Source organism: Pristis pectinata, chromosome 32 (assembly GCF_009764475.1).
Source record: "Pristis pectinata isolate sPriPec2 chromosome 32, sPriPec2.1.pri, whole genome shotgun sequence".
Lineage (NCBI taxonomy): Eukaryota > Metazoa > Chordata > Chondrichthyes > Rhinopristiformes > Pristidae > Pristis > Pristis pectinata.
Window position 1 is genome coordinate 17,574,662 of NC_067436.1, and position 20,443 is coordinate 17,595,104.

Genomic DNA, 20,443 nt, shown 5'->3' on the forward strand with positions numbered 1-20,443 from the left:
AAAAAAAACACATTTTTCTCATTTTCAAAGAACTGTTACATGTATTTTGGAGAGTATCTTGTCAGCATTTCCCATTGAGTTTTGTAATGTCAACTGTCACGGTGTACTTACAGCTTCTAGCCACCGGGGGGGGGGCTGCTGGGGGCACCAGCTCCTGATTTATGTGTCAGCCAATTAGGTGAGGTGGCTCAAGGCATCTGATCTGGAGCAATAAGTCTCTTGAATAGTAATTTACTCAGAAAACAATTCTTAGTGTGAAGGAAACAGAAATTACAGCAATAAAATCAGTAATTTCTCCAATACTTTGTGAATGGAGGACAATAACTTGCCAAAATCAACCTCAGTCACTTCCAGTCATCTGGTTATCAAACTTGAAGAATTGCCCATTCCCTGCGCAAGGGATACAGTAGTGTCAGTATATCCCGCCCATATTAAAAAAAACTCATTAACTAACTCCAGCCAATTTCAAGGGCAATTAAAGTAAATATTTTAAATCTTCTTTTAACTGGACAGCCAGCAAGACATGCCTATCAGGTCCCATTTCATTGGCTGATAGCACACGGTAAAACCTGTTGATCTTAAATGAAAGTCTTGCATTTTTATCAGGCTCTTTATTCCTTCAAAGACCTCCCAAGGCATTTTACAGCTGATAAAGTGTGTGGTCCCTGTTGTAACATCAGAAACATGGCAGCCAGTTTGCGCACAGCAAGCTCCCATGAACAGCAATGAGTTAACGACCAGATAATCTGTTGCTGTGAAGCTGGTTGAGGGGTAACTATTACTCCAGAACCCTGAGGAAAACTGCTCTTCTTTGAAGTGGCATCTTTTACATTCACCCAGAAGAGCAGATGAACCTCCAGATAAGACAGTACAGCACTCCCTCGGCACTGTTGCAGGAGGCCAGCCTGTGTTGTTGGGCTCAATCTCTGGAGTGGGACTTAAACCCATAACCTTCAGATCCGACACTGAGAGTGCCACCCATGGAGCAATTTGCTTTTGACTAAATAGCAAATATTTGCAGTTCGTATCAAGGCAACAGTAGTAAAATAGCCACCTTTGTATTGAGGAACCATCTCTGGTGGTGGTCACAACTCAAAATGAATGCAACAATGTGTAAGAGAGAAAGTATTTCTTCAAATTTCAAAAATGATAGTTACCCTAGACATTGTCACAGAGCAATACAGCACGGATACAGGCCCTTCGGCCCAACCAGTCCATGCCGACCATGGTGCCCACCCAGCTGGTCCTAAATTCCTGTGTTCAGCCCATATCCCTCCAAGCCTCGCCCCTCCATGTACCTATCCAGATGCTTCTTAACTGATACTGTTGTTGTACCTGCCTCACCCACTTCCTCTGGCGGCTCGTTCCATATACTCACCACCCTCTGTGTGAAAAAGTTGCCCCTCAGGTCCCCATTAAATCTTTCCCCTCTCACCCTGGGGAAAAGACTGTTACCGTCCTCCTTATCTATGCCTCTCATAATTTTAAACACTTTAAGGTCGCCCCTCGTCCTCCTATGTTCCAAGGAATAAAGACCTAGCCTGACCAACCTCTCCCTATAACTCAGGCCCTCGGGTCCTGGCAACATCCTCGTAAATTTTTTCTGCAAAGGCTATATCTTCAGCTGGTAAAGTGTGTACGGCACTACAAACATAATCAAGTAACAGGAGACACCGGTGACTGCAGATGCTGGAATCTGGGCCAGAAAACAAACTGCTGGAGGGACTCAGCGGGTCAGGCAGCATCTGTTGCCAGTCGGTGTTTCGGGTCGAGACCCTTCATCCGGGCTGGATGCTTTTTCATTGGCTACGTGAAACAGTCTTTGTTCCAAACCTATGCTGGCACCGTTCCCCAACTCTTTCTCTGCCGGTCTTGACCCAAAACATCAACTGTCCATTTCCCTCCACAAATGCTGCCTGACCTGCTGAGTTCCTCCAGCAGCTCATTTTTGGTTCAGGTAATGGGAATTTGCTTTTTAGTTCCCACCTAATCTGCTCTGTCTCCACAGATTCTGTACAAATCGGCCGCTGGTGAATCACAAATTATTGGCGGCCGTTCTTTCAGCTGCCTGAGCTCCAGGCCCAGGAACTGCCTTCATAACCTGTCTGTCTGTCTGTCTCTTCTCCTTTAAGATGCATTGTAAAGCACACCTCTGGCGTAACATCAGAATAGCCAGGTGTGTGTGCATCCCCCCTAATGTATGCCTGTGTGAATGTCTGGACACAGTGTGTCCACGTGGGTGTCCATGAGGCACTGTGAAGCCATCTGACGCAGGCTTCCAGTTGGTGAACCCTTTTGGTTAATGAATTTCCTTCACAGTTGAAGAGAGAGAGAGAGGATTGCCAGCTGTCTTCTGAATTAGTTGGATGAAGGAAGCACACTACTTTGTCATTGAGTCCTGGGACAGTAACACACTTACCAATGAGCAAGTGACCTTGCAGCCATTATGTCCTTCAGGACGACCCATCTGCTGGATTGGGGAGCACCAACTGAAGCGGCTTTTACTGCCTGGGTTCTTCATGAAACTTCATGAAAGAGAAAATGATGTGCAAGAAACCATGTGTGTGTATGTCCATGTGTGTGTGCACCTGTGTGTGCACGTCCACATGTATGCACCTGCGTGTGTGTGTGTGTGCACGAGTGTGCATGCATGGGTGTATGTGTGTGTGTATGTGCACATGGGTGTGTGTGTGTGTGTGTGTGTGTGTGTGTGTGTGTGTGTGTGTGTGTGTATACATGTCCATTGTGTCTGTACAGCCACATTACAAGAACTCAAGCACAGACATCTTCACCTGCCCAGAATTAGAGTAAAGCAAGTCATCCCTCAGACAGCTGAAGAAGGTTCTAGCTGGAACCAGACGGGGTAAATGTTTTGGGCCACCCCAGGTGGTAACTGACATCATCACTTCACTTTGCTGTTTAACCTGTCTTGTGCCTTTGTCGGATTAATGTACACCCCAGGTTTTAATCCTGTGCTGTTGTCATTGAAGGACTGCAGTCTCTAGCTCTTGAAGTAAATGTTTTCAGAGCTGGCCCGGCCTTTGTTGCAGTCTGTTTCTCCATCTATGGGTTGTCTGAACTGTGGGCAGGCACGGTAGTGTAGTGGTTAGCGTAACGCTTTACAGCGCCAGTGACCCGGGTTCAATTTCGGCTGCTATCTGTAAGGAGTTTGTACGTTCTCCCTGTGTCTGCGTGGGTTTCCTCCGGGTGCTCCGGTTTCCTCCCACATTCCAAAGACATACGGGTTAGGAAGTTGTGGGCATGTTATGTTGGCGCCGGAAGCGTGGCGACACTTGCGGGCTGCCCCCAGAACACTCTACGTAAAAGGTGCATTTCACTGTGTGTGTTTGGATGTACGCGTGACTAATAAAGGTATCTTGTCTTATCTCAACTTAGTCGGTGACTTTACAGAGACGGGCTGAGGGGTAACAAGGCGATGCAATCCCACTAAGTGCCGGGCATCATATCGTCACCAGGAGCAGGTTCACTCGATCGGAGAGCTCGGGCTTCTTCCCTCCCCACTGCCATTTACTGTCATGAAATTCTCTCAGTACTGCCCTGTCTGTCAGTCCTTTCACTCACTGCGTTTGATTAATTTTGCTAAATGCATTTTTAATATATTTAACTTGCTATGAATTTTCAATTCCTCTCCTTGTTCTCTGCTGACTTCCTCCTCACATCCTGCCCTGCGCTCCCCATAACCCCCCTTCCCACTGACTCCCCTCTCCCCTATCCTCTCTTCCTCATCCACTCTCCTCCTGCCCCTCCTCTCCCTCCCCTCCATTAGCCCTCTCTCTCCTTTTGCTCATCTCTCCCTCCGCTCTTCCTGTCCCTCTCCCTATTTCCATCCACTCCCCTCCTCTTCCCCTCCCACCTCCTTCTCCATCCCCCTCCCTCTCCCCTCTCTGCTTGTCCCTTCCATCCTCCCCTCTCTGATGCACTACCCCTCTCCCATTTAATCCTCCCCACATTCCCATCAACTCCCCCCAGATTCTACCCCTCATGTACACACCGGGGGCAACTTACAGCGATCTACCGACCTGCACGTCTTTGGGATGTGGGAGGAAACCGGGTTGGATTAGAGGGTTACACTGGACAAGAAGGGGATGATTTAGAGGGTTACACTAGACAAGAAGGGGATGATTTAGAGGGTTACACTGGACAAGAAGGGGATGATTTAGAGGGTTACACTGGACAAGAAGGGGATGATTTAGAGGGTTACACTGGACAAGCAGGGGATGATTTAGAGGGTTACACTGGACAAGCAGGGGATGATTTAGACGGTTACACTGGACGGGCAGGGGGTGGTTTTGGGAAGATATTTCAGTGTGAGGAGAGTGTGATTGGCCCTTCGGCCCATCGAGTCTGTGCTGACCATCAAGCACTCATTTACACTGATCCCATTTTATTGTCCCCACATTCCCATCAACATCCCCCAGATCCTACCGCTCATTTACACCCTCAACTAACCTACCAATCTGCATGACTTTGGGGTGTGGGAGGAAACCAGAGCGCCCAGAGGAAACCCACGTGGTCACAGGGAGAAGGTGAAAATTCCATGCAGACAGCACCGGAGGTCGGGATCAAACCCGGGTCTCTGGAGCTGCGAGACAGCAGCTCCACCCACTGCAACAGTGTGCCGGCCTAAGACAGGACGGTGTGCAGATTGGAGGGGAACCTACAGGTGGTGGTGTTTCCATGGAGCTGCTACCCCGATGGTGGTCAGGTCTGAGAGGTGCTGTGGGAGGAACCTCTAGTGCACCATGTAGATGGTGCAGTCCACAACCACCCAGCACTTGTGCTTCCTGGAAGTCGTTTAGAATTGATTTGCTTTGTGCCTGACCTCATTGCTGCCACTAAATCTGAGGACACCGTGTCTGTCAGGTGATGATGGGTCTCCCACATCCATTGCCATCCCTAGTTGCCCCGGAGACAGTGGTGTCACCTCTAATGATGCTACTGCCGCAATGCTGCTTGGGAGGGAGTTCCAGGATCTGGACCCAGCAGTGATGGTTGACCCCTGATATACTTCCGGCTCAGGCTAGAGTGTAGGGCTCGGATGGTGTGTGGGGCTCGGAGGGGGAGCTGCCCTTGTATCTGCTGTCTCTGTCAGAAGTTTCAGAGGTCGTGGGTTTCGAAGAAGACTCAACAAGTGGCATCTTGTAGATGGTGCGCCCTGCAGCCACGGTGCACTGGTAGTGCAGGGAATGAACACACAGAGACCGGAAATGGTTAAAGCCGAGAGCACAGGGTGTTGGGCGGAGCACATTCTAGTGGACTGAGGGAAATAAAATAGTTTGGGGAGTTTGCCCAGAGAAGGGTGATAGAGGTTCCAGGAGCAGGTCCACTGAACATTGGCTGTGGTCTGATCAAGGGGAGACTTTTCTCTCCGGTGTCTTTTTCCCATGGTCAAAATGCCCAATACCAGAGGGCATGCATTTAAGGCGAGAGGGGGAAAGTTCAGTGGAGATGTGCAGGGCAAGTTTTTTTTTACACAGACAACACACAGAAAATGCTGGAGGAACTCAGCAGGTCAGGCAGCATCTATGGAGGGAAGTCAACAATCGACGTTTCAGGCCAAGACCCTTCATCGGGACTGGAAAGAAAGAGGGCAGAAGCCAGAGGTCTCGGCCCGAAACATCGACTGTTTATTTCCCTCCATGGATGCTGCCTGACCTGCTGAGTTCCTCCAGCATTTTGTGTGTGTTGCTCCAGATTCCAACATCCGCTGAATCCCTTGGGTCTCACACAGAGAGTGGTGGGGGCCTGGAATGTGCTGCCAGGGGTGGGGGTGGAGGCAGATATGACAGAGGCATTTAGGAGGCTCTTAGACAGGCACATGGATGTGCAGAGAATGGAGGGATATGAACATTGCGTAGGCAGAAGGATTTAGTTGTCGTTAGCTTAATTAGTTCAGCACAACATGGTGGGCCAAAGGGCCTGTTCCCGTGAGTTACTGTTGAATGTTCTACGTTACCCTGGAATCAGACGCAGCACCTGAGGTGTTAGCCTTCTCCAAGGTGAACATTTCCTCCCCTGACAGCCAGTTTGATGCAGTGAGATGCTGCTGTCTTATCAAGGAATGCTAATTGAATGAGCTGACGCCTGTTCAGCATGTTTGTTGCGATGCTTTCATTACATGTCAAGCATTATGACATGTTGAAGGTAATTTATTTTGAATGCAGCATATTTCAAATTGCCCAGGAAGCCCTCTGAGTTTCGGGGTTCCACCTGACACTTCATTCCTGGCAAAGTGAATTCCAACATGAGGTCCAATCCCAAAAAGAGCCACAAGTGTCATCAGTGGGGGGCCTGGGCTTATCGAGTCACACAGCACAGGAACAGGCCCTGTGGTCCACCCACCATGAACCACCCGTTTACACACATCCTGGACTAAACTCTTCAAAGTCACAGTCACTGCTGCTTCCTGCCACTAGCTGGGGCATGTTGCCATGGCTACATAGGCCTGGAGGTACTATGGCTTGCCACATTGGGCCCTTGGTAAGACCACATCTGTAACACTGTGTGGAGGTCTGGTCTCTTTGCCTAACACAGGAAGTCCTTGCAACAGAGGAGGCGAAGCAACGGTTGGTTCTGAGATGGTTTGTGGAATCGTCTTATAAAGCAGACGGGGCTAATATTCCGCAGAGGTGAAGAACGAAGTGGTGATGTCAGTGAAATGAACAAAGTTCTTACAGAGTTCAGGGTTTGGTACAGGAATGATGCTTCCCTTGGTTGGAGTGTCTGGCACCAGAGGTCACAAATTCAGGGCAGAGCTGAGAGGAAATTTCTTCACCCAGGGGAGGGTGACTCTTTGGAATTCTCTCTACAGGATACCTGAGGAGGCTGGGTATATTCAAGACAGGTCAATAAGGGAATTAAGGAACATTGGGCTAGTACAGCAGAGTGGCGCTGAGGTAAACACCGGGAACTTTCTGAGTAATGGAGCAGGCTTGGGGGGGGGGGGGTCGAATGACCCACTTCTATTTGTTATGTCCTCCTGACAACAAGAGTGAAACAAATTGTTCCCATCAGCTCCAGCTCTGTAACCTCTACCCACCTCTTGGACCCTATCAGACTCCCTAAACATTTTCAGTAAGATCATCCCTCATTCTTCTAAGCTCCAAAGAATACAGATCGAGTCAGTTTTGGTCCAGACAGTTCTGTGAGCCCCTCTTGGGGTGTTTTACCACACTGAAGATGTTGTAAGGTCCAAGTTATTGCTTTGAACATTAACCTTGGAGTCATGGTCCCCAATTAACAGCTGCCCTGACCAGTGAAGTGATTAGGTCACACACACTACGTATTTGACTTGCTCTACATCACTGGCCAGGTCACTCCACATGGTCACTGCTCCAAGCCGTAGATGAAGAACTAAATCACAGAGTCACGCAGCAGAGAAAGGGGCCCTTCTGCACACCGGGTCCATGGCGACCACGTACCCATCCACACCGAGCCCATTTACCAACACGTGGTCCGTAGCCCTCTCTGCCTTGGTGATCTATGTGCTCGTCTAGATGTTGTGAGAGTCTCTGCCTCCACCACCCCCTCAAGCAGTGCGTTCCACCCTCCGGGTAAAATGTTTTTCCTCAGATCCCCTCTAAACCTCTTAGCCTTTACTTTAAACCTATGCCCTTTTGTTTTAGGCACGGTAGTGTAGCAGTTAGCGTAACGCTATTACAGCGCCAGCGACCCAGGTTCAATTCCCGCCGCTGTCTGTAAGGAGTTTGTACGTTCTCCCCGTGTCTGCGTGGGTTTCCTCCGGGTGCTCCAGTTTCCTCCCACATTCCAAAAGACGTACGGGTTAGGAAGTTGAGGGCATGCTGTGTTGGCGCCGGAAGCGTGGCAACGCTTGCGGGCTGCCCCCAGAACACTATGCAAAAGATGCATTTCACTGTGTGTTTCGATGTACACGTGACTAATAAAGATAAAGAATCTGCTAAGGAGTAAGTTTCTACATCTGCCTGTGTCTATGCCCCTCATAATTTTTATACCTCTGTCAGGTCCCCCTCACCTTCTCTCTGCTCCAAGGAAAGCAAACCTCAGTCTGCTCAGTCTCTCCCATAGATGAACCGCTCCATCCCAGGCAACACCCTGGGGAGTCTCCTCTGTACCCTCCCTAGTGCAGTCACACCCTTCCTACAGTGTGGTGGACCAAAGAAAATGTCTCTCCAGTTCCTACTCCGGGCCACAGTATATACCTGTGTCCAACTGCTGAAGGGGGAAGGATTGGGTGTGATGCTTCCACAGTTCAATAGTCTGTGGACGGGTGTGGAATCAGAGGGTGCCAAGCACCTTTGAGGCAAAGAAAACTGGATCAGTGGTGGCTTCGGTTGAATGCTGATGGTTTGTGCATTAAACTCTTTGTGCTCCCTTCAGTTCAGTTTGACGAGGTGGACAAGAATCGGCAGTCTCCGCCCAAGGAGAAGGTCTGGCATCACAATCGCCTGTCGGGGCCCAACCTGAAATCACTGAAGCACCAGAGCCTGGAGCTCAGCGGAGCTCTGGGGGAGAGGGTGGAGCCTGACCTGCCCCTCGTCAGCCAGACGTAAGTGTCGGACCACAACCCGGGCACTAGTACAGTCCCCGTAACATGCCTTCCCTTTAACCTGAAGCTGTGTTTATGCAGGTGTACGTGTGTGTGTGTCCAATTGTGTAGGTCTGTGTGTGTGTGTGTGTGTGTGTGTGTGTGTGTGTGTGTCTGTGTGTGTCTGTGTGTGTGTGTGTGTGTGTCCATTAGCGTAGGGGTGTGTGTGCGTGTGTGTGTTGGTCTCTGTACCCAGTCTGGCCTAAGGAAGTTGTTCAACAACAGATCACATGTTCCTTCTGATGTCCCAGAGTGCTGCTGGTTACCCGCCTGGGTAGGAATTGAAGCAACTTGACTGGTGGCTCCAGACGGATCCACTGGGGCACCTGTCAATTCCCTCGAGTTCCCACGAGCTGCAGTGTGTCGATCTGTTTGAGTGAAACAGGTTGATGAGTGTTTGACCAGACCCCAGGGAGACCTCTCCTGCACAGAGGGGTCTTCACTAGAGCTGGCTCACACGGACTTTGCCAATGCAGCATCAGGTAAGGCAGGAGGGGACTGGTGCCAGCAAAGTGTGGATGTGGGTGTTGGTGGGTGAGCCTGTCTGTGGGGCTACATGTGTGTGGATGTACAATGTGTGTCTTTTCTGTGGGAGCCACTCTGTGGCCATGTGTTTGGTTATGTCTGTATATATTTCTGTAGGGGAGTGTGTGCGCTTATGTTTCCATGGCTGGGAGTGGAGTGTATGTCAATCTGAGTACATGGAGATGTGTCTGTAGTGGTGTAACTGTAATGTTTCAGCAATCTGGTGTGTCTGTAGTGGTGTAGGTGTTCTCCCCCCCCCTCTCTTTTTATCTCTCCCTCCCTCCCTCACTTTCTCTCCCTCTCTGTAGTGATGTGTTTCTGTAGCTCTGTGAGTGTGTCTGTCTCCGGTTGTGGGCAGTTTCTTTCTCTCTCATCTGCCTATCCATGTTTGTGTACTCATCTTGTGGTTTTCTGTGTCTGTGTAGTTCTGTACGTGTGTCTGTCTTGTGGTTGTGTGTGAATGTGTGGTTCTCTGTTTTTATTGTGGTATGTGAATGTGTGTGTCTCTGTAGTTCTATATGCATATGTTTTGTTTGTGTGTGTGTGTATGTGAGAGAGTGTGTGTGTGTGAGAGAGAGAGAGAGAGCATCTGTGTGTGAGTGTAGCTATTTCTGTCTCCATTTCTCTGGTTGTGTGTGTGTGTGTGTGTGTGTGTGTGTGTTTGTGTGTGGGGGGGGGTGAGAGAGAGCATCTGTGTGTGAGTGTAGCTATTTCTATCTCCATTTCTCTGGTTGTGTATGTGTGTGTGTGCACACACATGCAACTTGGTGTGCAAATATGTGTATGTATTGCTGTGTCTGTGGTTGTGTGTGTGTTTGTCTACCTGTCTGCAGTTATGTGTGTGCCTGTCTGTCTGCAGTTGTGTGTCTGTCTGTCTGTCTGTCTCTGTGATTGTGTGTGAATGTGTGTATCTTTGTGGTTGTGTGTATCCATTGATGTCCCTGTGGTTGTGTGTGTGTGTGTGTGTGTGTGTGTGTGTGTGTGTCTCTGGTTGTGTGTGAACATGTGTATGGATCTGGTTCAGTCTGTGTCTGTTCCAGGCACCGTGTGTTCTGACTGCAAGGGTGAAGAATGCTTCAGTTGTGTGCTGTGACTTCCCAGCACGGTGTGGAGTGCCCTGTGGAGCGGTGACCAGTGACATATGGTGGTGTTTAACACGCCCGCTTAGAGCTCGTTGTCAGTGAAGGAGACAGATTTGAGTGAGGCAAATGCATGTCCTCTTGCCTGCAGCTGGTATCACGGGGCCATCAGCCGGACGGATGCCGAGAACCTCCTGCGCTTGTGTAAGGAGGCCAGTTACCTAGTGAGGAATAGCGAGACCACCAAGAATGACTACTCCCTCTCACTGAAGTAAGTGCCCGGGATCCCAGCCGAGGCTTGGGATCTTCCCACTCGGGCTGGTTTAGCCCTGTCTAGATGGGTCCTTCTGCCAGACACCACCCGGCTTCTCATTGTACGTCACCGCCAGAGACGTACGTGCGTACCACGGATATTCAGCTGTCTGGTGGTAGAGGGGGAGAGGGAGGGGGCAGGGAGCTGGATCAGGGGCAGGGTGGGGGCAGCCTTAGGGAGATGGAGGTGGGGGTTCGAGAAGGGAGTCAGGATCAGGGGGGGCTCGGATCGGGGAGAGGGAGGGTGAAGGTGGGGTTGGGGTGGGATTGGGATGGGGTTGGGGTGGGGTTGGGCTCAGGGTGAGGGCAGGCTCGGGATTGGACTGCTGGGTGAACTTGGATGGTGCCGTGTGGTCGCTAAGTAATGCAGTGGGAGCAGAGGCAGCTTCTCTCTCAGTCCTCAGGGCTCCTTGGAGACCAAACACACTCACACACTCTCTCACAGACATATACACACAAACACACCCCAAAACACCACACACACACACACACACACACACACACACCACACAACCCCTTTCACACACACATACACACGCCAAAACACCACACACACACACACACTCTCACACACACCCCCACTCTCTCTCACACACACACACGCACACACACACACACACATTCACACACATCCACACACACACACACACACACACATCCACACGCACGCACGCACGCACGCACACACACACACACACACACACACACACACACACACACTTCCTCCCCACCCCACCAACTTGGGGGACTCTGATTCCATTCAATGCACCATTTATTTTTATTTCTGGGCCAAAGTGCAGCCAGATGTGTAAGTAAACTGGCCTGGGACATTCGGAGTTCAACAGTTGGTCAGAGGGGTTTGTAACTTGGCATTCAGCAGATTCATCCTGCAGGTCAGGAGCACCGAGTATTTTAAGAGAAGGATAATGATCTGTGATATCTGATAGCTGTCACTGTCTACAAATGTTACAGCTCCCCATAACTGCTGCATCCGAACTTTCTTTGGTAATTTCCTTCCTCCTTCTTTATAATGGAAACTTCTTATGTCAACATGTCACGCTGCACTTGAAACCACCCACCAGCGGGGGCACTGTAACGCTGCTCTTTTACACTCCACTGCAGTGAGGTTCCTGCAGTGCATCCAAACTCTGCTCCCTAGCTGGCTGGACATTTTTATTTCGTCTTGTCCTCCCTAAAAATGTCACAATTAGCCTCTTAAACGAAGGGTTACTTCAGTGCTCCCACCTTTGGTTAATTCCCTCAATCCCACCCTGCTTTGTCTCTAGCCCCTCTCAGCAGAAGCCTTCCCCCTCTCTCTGCCACAGGTAATGGCTGGTACAAAAATAAATGTAAATGCATGTGAAAATATTAATATTTGGTGCAGTCATTTATCTCGAGGTTCAATGCACGGATTAACAAAGACAGCAGTTCCCAGTGTTATTAGAAAATTGGAATTGCATTGCTGTCTGCTGTGCCTCCCAAGAGACCAGCAACTGATCAGTTGGCATTTTCCCAGGAGACAGCACATCAGGTTTACAGCACTGTCTACAAGAGCTGACAATTTGGCCCTGTGTTGCTTCGAGGGGCTACGTGAGCACTTGTACATCCCCATACTCATTGCTTTGTTGCCGGCGAGCTAAATGTGAAATGACAGCGGTTTGGCGAAAATCAAAAGCATATTTAGGGAGCAGCAGGGAGGCAATGTCAAGCCACTGCTTAAAGAGGCAGGACGCAGGGTCAGTGTGTTCCGGGCTCAGTTCCTGGCTCCTGCTTTCACTCCCTTCCCTCTGTCCCCATTTACCCTACATCAGAGTAATCTCCCTTCTCTGTCACTCCTCAAACAGCGATTACGGTGGGTTTGGTTCTTTGCTGTCGTGCTTCTTGTCTGACTCTTCAGGGAGATTAAGGTTCTCCAGTGTACGGCAGAGATTGGTAACGGTGAGGAGATGATGCTTAACTGCCGCTGTTCTTAAAGAAGGCTGTTTAATCAGGGATTTCAGTTCTTGCCTGACTATGGTGAGGTAGCTCAGGGAATGACACAAAGGAGCAGGTCCCAGGCTCGGTCACTGGTCCAGACCATTACACCCGAGAAGAGTTTAAATGAGGAGTTAAGGGGACAAAGGATCTGTCCCAATCCCCCCCTCCCCTTTGCTCCCTGAAATCTAATCTCCCTTTCCAAAATCTTAATGGTAGACTCTGCTCAGGTCCTGCCTGAAGTGGAGATACAAACCCCTTGAGAAGGAGATGAGAAGATGGTCACTTGATCAATAGGGAGATCATCCAATGAGGTAATGAAGGGCCAGGAGAAAAACAAAGGACTGCGGACACTGGAATCTAGATGCTGCTCTCCCCTCCTCCCCCGCACCTGCCCATCACTCTCTTACCTGCATCTACCTATCACCACCTTGTGCCCACCCCACCTCCCCTCTTTTGTCCACCTATCACTGCTCTGCTTTTCCCTCCTATATATTGGGCCTCCCCTTTTCCTATCTTCAGTCCTGAAGAAGGGTCCTGACCCGAAACGCTGACCGCCTGCTTTTCTCCACGGATGCTGCCTGGCCTGCTGAGTTCCTCCAACATCATCGTGTTTTGTTTGCCAATTGGCCACAGGAGACCCCAAGCAGCCGACGCGGAGGGTTACGTGAGGCTGGTTGGAGGTGACGTCATGAATCCACGAGGAATTTCTTGGCCACAGGGAGATGCAACACAGGAATCGGTCCTTTGGCCCACCAGACCCACACTTGGAGCTGGAGGGGTAGCAGAGTTGAGGGCTTTGGAGATGAGGACGAACATCTTGCATCCAATGCCTCAAAGGCTCAACCCAAAGAAGCCAGTCAGTGCCTGGGGTGCCCAGACGTGCTGTAAACCTGTGAGGTTTGCGGGATGTTTAAAAATCAGAACAGATTTCCAATTTGTGTAAAATATTTTTGCTGTCTAAAATTGCAATTGGCATCGATCGGCGTTCACTAATACAGCTGCCTGTAAATCATACGTCTGCTCCCAATTCATTTTTCTCACTGTGTCTTTTCTAACTTCCATTGACATACCTCAGATGGTTTGGGATTGTTGAGCTGTCAATCTGCTGTAACTTGCATGATTACTATTGAACAGTCAGTGGAATAATGCATGAGGCATCAATGACAACCCATCAGCTGTGCAGCTCCCTCAGCCTGACTCTTTGTACAGTCTAAGAGCAGAAAGTCTTGCACTTGTTCAGCACAACCTTAACACATCCCCAGAATCTTCACAGCCAATGAAGTAAGTGGTAATTCACTGTTGCATTGTGAGGAAACAAGGCAACCAACTTGTACACAGAGAGATCCCATGTGATAGTGACCAGATCAGCTGTTTGGGTAAGGGATATGTTGGCCCAGATCACATTGCTCTTCTTTAACATTGTTACAATGGGATCTATTACATCTTCCTACGGGAACCAGACGGGCGTCAATTTAATGTCACACCCTCTGACCATGTGGAACTCCCGCAGCACCGGCCTAGATCTGTGCTTACATCTCTGCACAAAGCCACAGATTTCTGCAATGCTCCTTAAAACTGAACTGGATCTTTCTGCGGTCTCTTGTGTCTCTGGATGTTTCTGCTTATCACCCTTACAAACAGTAATCACTTCATTATTGACAACTATCTGCGTTGTGGTCTAGATTCAGTTTGGGGTTTCCAATCATTGAAGCAGCTTTTGTTCTTTATGAGTTTGTGCTGAGGGAGTTTGGAGGAAACTAAGCTGGACCTTGTCCTTGGGGATGGATTTTATCCTTAATTTAACCTTTTTGGAGAGCAGGTCATAAACCTGATGCATGATCCCACACTACAGATGAATCCCAACATCTTTACAACTCTGGTGTTGCCTATGTCAGTTTGGTAAATACCTGCAACCTGACAGCATAATGAAAATTGAAAGCACCAATACACAATTATCCCCAGATATTCCCTGCGGTGATTTGCGTTCCCCCGGCTGTGAGTTAGACAAGTACAAACATTTTGCTAAAGCCCTAGGTTGTTGTTCCTTCATTAGGACACTGTCCTAGGACCCCTTCCCTGTCCTGGCACCACTTCATCTTCAGATTCCCTTTCTCACCCAGAGACCCATTTATTGCTTTGGGACCACTTTATCCTGTGATCCTTTCTCAGAACCTCTTTCCTCTCCCAGGACCCATTTTCTGTCCTTGAACCCCTTGGATCACGTCACTTCCTTGGATCACTTTATCTCCACACAGTTCTGAGACCCTGTTTAATGTTGTAGGACCCCCTGTAACATTTTGGCATCCCTTTAATCTCCTGGGACACATTGTCCCTAGGATCTCTCCACTTCCTAGGACCCCCCTCCCCCCACCTTGACACTGTCCTGGGACCCCTTTGTCTCAGCTCTCCTTTACTGACCTGTGGCTCTTTAATTCCCCAGTCTAAGCCTGTGTGATTGCAGTCTGATACAAACAGAAATAGGCAGCCAGATTCTGAATGAAATCCACTTCAGTCGTTGATGGTTTACACTAAACACATCACTAATGCATCTTTAATGAAGCTCCCTAGTATCTAGTGCTGGCACATTGAGGGAATCCAATTGAAATTAATAAGCTTTATATAACACAGGTTATGGCTTCTGAAATTAATTTATGTGTAAGTTGCAATGGTTTGTGCCCTGCATTAAGAGGCGCATTGGTTCGATCTGGTTTCTCTTTCAAGAATTTATAGCAATGCCAAAGGGACCCGGGCTTTTATCTAAATGGTTTTTTATCTGAGGTGAAAGATTGTCTCCATTTCTCTTCTGTGTTTTCTGTGTTTAAAAAATACCCTTTGTTATTTTTTTATCTGCTTTCCCCGCAGTCTCTCTGTTCCTCTGTCTCCGTCTACCTTTCTAACAGTTTATTTTTGTCTCTCCCTCCTCACATCTGTTTTCTGTTCCTTTCTGTCTCTGTCTATCTCTCTCATGCCTCTCTCTGTCCCCCTCTCTCTTTTTGTCTTTAACTCAGCATCACACTGGAGCTCACACCGCCTCTGTCCCCTTTTACTCTGTCTCTCTCTCTCCCTCTCTCTGTTTACACCCTCCCTGTTTCTTTCCCTCTCCCTCTCTCATTTACCCATTGTATGCCCCGTGAGATATATGCAGATTTTATTCTGATACCAGCTGCCTGTCTTGAATGCAGTTTGCATATAAATTACTTACTTAAAATACAATTATAGCCACTCAGATGGTGTAACTGGAAGGGTTGGGCAAGTAATTACAGAGCCTCCTCCTCGGGCAATTACACGGCTGATGGCGAGGATGAGCTGTCCTTGAATTTGTTGACCTGTGACCCCTCTGAACCACTTGCCCAGCTGTAGCGGGTGGGCAGTCGGAGGCGCTGCCCGTCTCTCCTGCTCCAGCAGCTGAGAACTGCAGATCATTTTTTTGAGAACAATAGGATCCTTCATTTAAGGAAGTCGACTGGTTTGCCCAATCTCCAGTTGTTTTCATTTTCTCTGGTCTCTCTTTACCTGGAGATGATATCACTATGTTACACCGACTGTGGACGTGGGTCAGACTCTGTTTGGAGTAATGCACACAGTTTGCTGCTCCGTCTTACGCGGAGGACAGTGCAAAAACAATCTTTGCAAGAATAGAACCAGAACATTAGATAATTAAAGCAAGTCACCATTTGGCCCCTGGAGCTCCAGTCCCATTCAGTAAAATCACGGCTGATCACCTGACTCACCTCCATCTTCACACCTGATGCTGCTGCAGGTAAGTTTTTCATTGCACCTGTACTTGTGCGCTTGGCAACAAACTTGACTTTGACTTTGATCACCAAAAATTATGTAGATATCAGCCTTGGATACAATGACTTAGATAGAGAGTGCTACAATAACAGCTGGAGAATTTAAAGTAATTAAATAAAAAACTATTAGTTAAAAAAAAGAACTATTCTCAGTAATGCTAACCATGAAACTGCTGGATTGTCTTGAAGGCCCATCTGTTTCGTGCATGTCCCCTCATACTGAGCAGTGCCTTCACTGCTTTGTGGTGTGTCAGCTTCATATTCTAAACCAGGGTGATTACAGTCCAATACAAACAGAAACTGCCAGCTAGGCTCTGAGTGAAATCCCACTTCAGTGGTCATTGATTTACACTTAATAACTCTCTGTGCTGCTTCCTTAATGAAATTCCCATAATGAGAGAGGATAATTTATTACTGGTGTTGATCAAGGGATAGATATTTCAGGGACTTTGCATCGTTCCTCAGATGATGCTTGGAATCCTTTACATACGGTGAGAAAAATTGTGGGTTTATTTTGTCACCTCAAAGACAGCACTACCTCCGTAATGCCCCTTCCTCAGTACTGCCCCACCCTCACTACTGCCCCTCCCATAGTGTGACACTCCCTCAGTAACACCACTCCCTCAGTACGGCCCCTCCCACAGTGCGACACTCCATCAGTACTGCCCCTCCCAGAGTGACCCTCCCTCAGTATCACCCCTCCCACAGTGTGACCCTCCCTCAGTACTGCCCCTCCCACAGTGTGACACTGCGCTGACTCTGACACTGCTGCATTCTCTCAGTCCTGCCCCTCTGTCAGGTCAGCATTCCCCTGGTTTTCCTCTCCAGGCACTCAGGACAGGCCCTGCAAGGGTGGACATGATGCTGCGGTGCTGCCCTCTGACAGTGTAACATCCTTCGATGTTGCAAAGGTGTGTGGCACACATTGGAAAATGGTCACATCGGTCACCAGTTGTGAGTGTCACTTCAGTACTGCAAATCTCTAAACAGTTACTGAAAACTGTGGCTTCTGAGTAATGAGCAAAGGGTGATCTGGTGCACATCTGCCAACATCTGGATCTGGCATTTCTCCCATTCTGGGTTTCGACAAAAATGTTTGAGTAAGATCTTTTGGGAATGTCATCAACTCTTAAATAAAGCAATCATTGATTCAGACACTTTGGGAAAGGTCCAACTATGCATCTTTCTTAACTAAAGAATTCTCTGTTGGTAGATAATACAGTGCAGAAAGAGACATCGGTAAATGCCAGCTCACTGCTCAAATAAACCAGAGTTAATCCTGCTCCCCACCAACACCAGCAATGCTGCACTCCCTCAGTACTGCCGCTCCCACAGTGTGACCCTCCCTCAGTACTGCCCCTGCCTCAGTACTGCCCCTTTTTTTTAATAATAAACGTTTATTCGCTAAAAGCACTACAAAAGACAACCAGTGTCAATACACGACGTCTAATACAGAAAAGAAGAAACTACGCAACGACATACTACGGTAGAGAATGCAAACTAATACTAACAAAACACAAACGCGACGCTACACCCGTTAACGCGACACGCGACACTTCAAATAAGAATCGCGTTCGTACCGTCCACGACACATGCGATCCCCTGAGGGGCCCACTGAACGCGGAACTCGGCTAGGGTGCCCGCGGAAACCGCGTGCTCCCTCTCTAAATGCACCCACACGCGCACGTAAGCGCGGAAGACGGGCAGGCAGGCCGACCTGCCGGTACCCTCGGCCGCCTGCCGCTCAGTACTGCCCCTCCTACAGTGTGACCCTCCCTCAGTACCACCCCACCCACAGTGTGACCCTCCCATAGTACTGCCCCTCCCACAGTAACTCCAGTCCTTGCTGGTGAACCCCAGTGTTCCGTGCGCTACAGCCGTTCACAGTGTATCTGTGAAGGTAACAACCTTCCCCTTTCCCCCACTTTGCGAGAGCCACCCAGAGGACGGAGTTTCTCCTTTTCTAACCTAACCCCCCTGTGACATGAGTAATACCTGTAATGGATCTTCTCCTGTGTCTCATCGCTGGGCTGTCCAGTGGCACAGCCGTTAGATCCGCCGCCTCACAGCTTGTGAGACCCAGGTTCAATCCTGACCTCATGTTCTTCCTGTGTGGAGTTTGCACGTTCTCCCTGTGACCAGGTGGGTTTCCTCTGGGTGCTCCAGATTCCTCCCACATCCCAAAGACGTGCAGGTCAGTAGGTTAACGGCCATTGTAAGTTGCCTCTAGTGCACAGGTGAGTCGGAGAATCGGGGGAATTGATGGGAATGTGGGGAGAATGGGTTACAGGGGGATGGGATTGCTCCGTGAACCAGCATGGCTTTGATTGGCCGAATCAGTCTCCTTCTGTGTTGTAAAGAAATATGGAAACATTTCGAGGGTTGTGGGTCTGAGCCCTGTTGAAGAGACAAGTCCTGCATTACAGGATAATCCAATACAGTGATTAACTTGGTAGTGTTTCTGGAATCTTACACTGCCCACATTGGCTGCAGTGTCCCCTATATTGCAACTGTAACTTGAAAAAGTAACTTTACCAGTTGTGGAAGGTTCTGGAACACACCAAGGCAGAGAAAGGAATGGTGTGAGGACAAGGGGAGCATTGTTATCAGCCACCTCGCTCCCAGCTGGGAACTTACCCAGTTGCCCAGTGTGTGCAGAGGAGCACAGACCCTGTGCAATGTTACACACTGAGGTAACACAGGCCACTGCTCGAAATCGCAGCAAATGACAACTGACAGCAGTGCTGGTGCCCAGAATCGTCCACTCAACCACAATGGGATATTTCGCTGAGTGATTAAGTGATATTCAGGCTCGATAAAGCAGAGAGATGGATTGTTGTCCAGGCTATTTGAGATCCTTGGAGGCAGTTTAGGGGGCAGTCCTTGTTGGCAAGGCGATGTCACTTTAAATGGGGGTGTAGTTGTTTCGATCAACCGTCTCCCACTGACATTTAGCATTGAACTTGTCTGTCAGTATCTTCCACACCCAGCTGTCTGTGGTGGCGGGCTTCATTCTCATTGTTGGACCCAGGACATTAGGAGAACCAGCACCTGTACATCTCGTATAAGGCCCTCCTTCAGTACAGGACTCCCCTCAGTACCGCCCCTCCCACTGTGCGACCCTCCCTCAGCACTGCCCACCTGACTAATCCATTGGGTGTTACCAGGGAACCTCAAGGCCACAGATGGCTCTTTGATGCATCTCTGCATTGCTGCATGATGCTCTGTGGGGCTTTAGCTGTGATACGTGGACCTCTGACTCTGAGTTATCAGGGTGTGGGTCACGACTGTGGGCACATTCGATGATTAAGTTCCTCAATGCCCTTATCACAACAGGGCAGGCTGGGGAGGGAAGGGGGTTGGAAGTTCTTGCAAGTTGGTTCTCCAAGGAACTGTGGCACCCTTTATCACTATGTTGGTATTGATGCCCAGCTCTGAAGTCTCAGTGCCAGGCAGGGTGTTACAAAGGGGTGGGCGATGCAGCCACCTCTCTGTCTTCCTGGTGTGCTGCAGGGTACAGGTGTCAGGCAAGGATGGAATTGTGCCAGCTCTTGAGGCCCCTGTGGTTGAAAAGGCAGTGACTGCTGTTCAGTCTGGGCATACAGGTAATGTGTCTGCAAGTGAGAGGTCAAACAAAGCAAGCAGCTTCTGGAGGTGAGAGGCAAAGCAAGTGTCTATATCTATTGACACAAATCCAATTCTACTAAATCCGAAATGTTGTTAGGGCTGGGTTGGATTGAGACGCTCGAAGTGAATTATTGGTATTGGTTTATTATTGTCACTTGTACCGAAGTACAGTGAAAAACTTGTCTTGCATACCATTCATACAGATCAATTCATTACCCAGTGCAGATACATTGAGTTAGTACAGAGTGCATTGAGGTAGTACAGGTAAAAACAATAACAGTACAGAGTAAAGTGTCACAGCTACAGGGAAGTGCATTGCAGGTAGACAATAAGGTGCAAGGTCAAACAAGGTAGATTGTGAGGTCAAGAGTCCATCTCATCGTATAAGGGAACCATTCAATAGTCTTATCACAGTGGGGTAGAAGCTGTCCTTGACCCTGGTGGTATGTGCCCTCAGGCTCCTGTATCTTCTGCCTGATGGGAGAGGAGAGAAGAGAGAATGACCCAGGTGGGTGGGGTCTTTGATTATACCGGCTGCTTCA

At 49.0% G+C, this 20,443-nt stretch overlaps 1 protein-coding gene across 2 annotated transcripts in view; it reads left to right on the forward strand.

Moving 5' to 3' along the window:
- LOC127585338 (SH2 domain-containing adapter protein F-like) overlaps nucleotides 1-20,443 on the forward strand; it is a 180,106-nt gene that overhangs the window by 139,051 nt on the left and 20,612 nt on the right. For both annotated transcript variants that reach the window (XM_052042723.1, XM_052042724.1), the window contains 2 exons: nucleotides 8,380-8,548; nucleotides 10,343-10,462. In XM_052042723.1, the coding sequence (XP_051898683.1) occupies nucleotides 8,380-8,548; nucleotides 10,343-10,462 (289 nt within the window). The remainder of the gene's footprint in view (nucleotides 1-8,379; nucleotides 8,549-10,342; nucleotides 10,463-20,443) is intronic.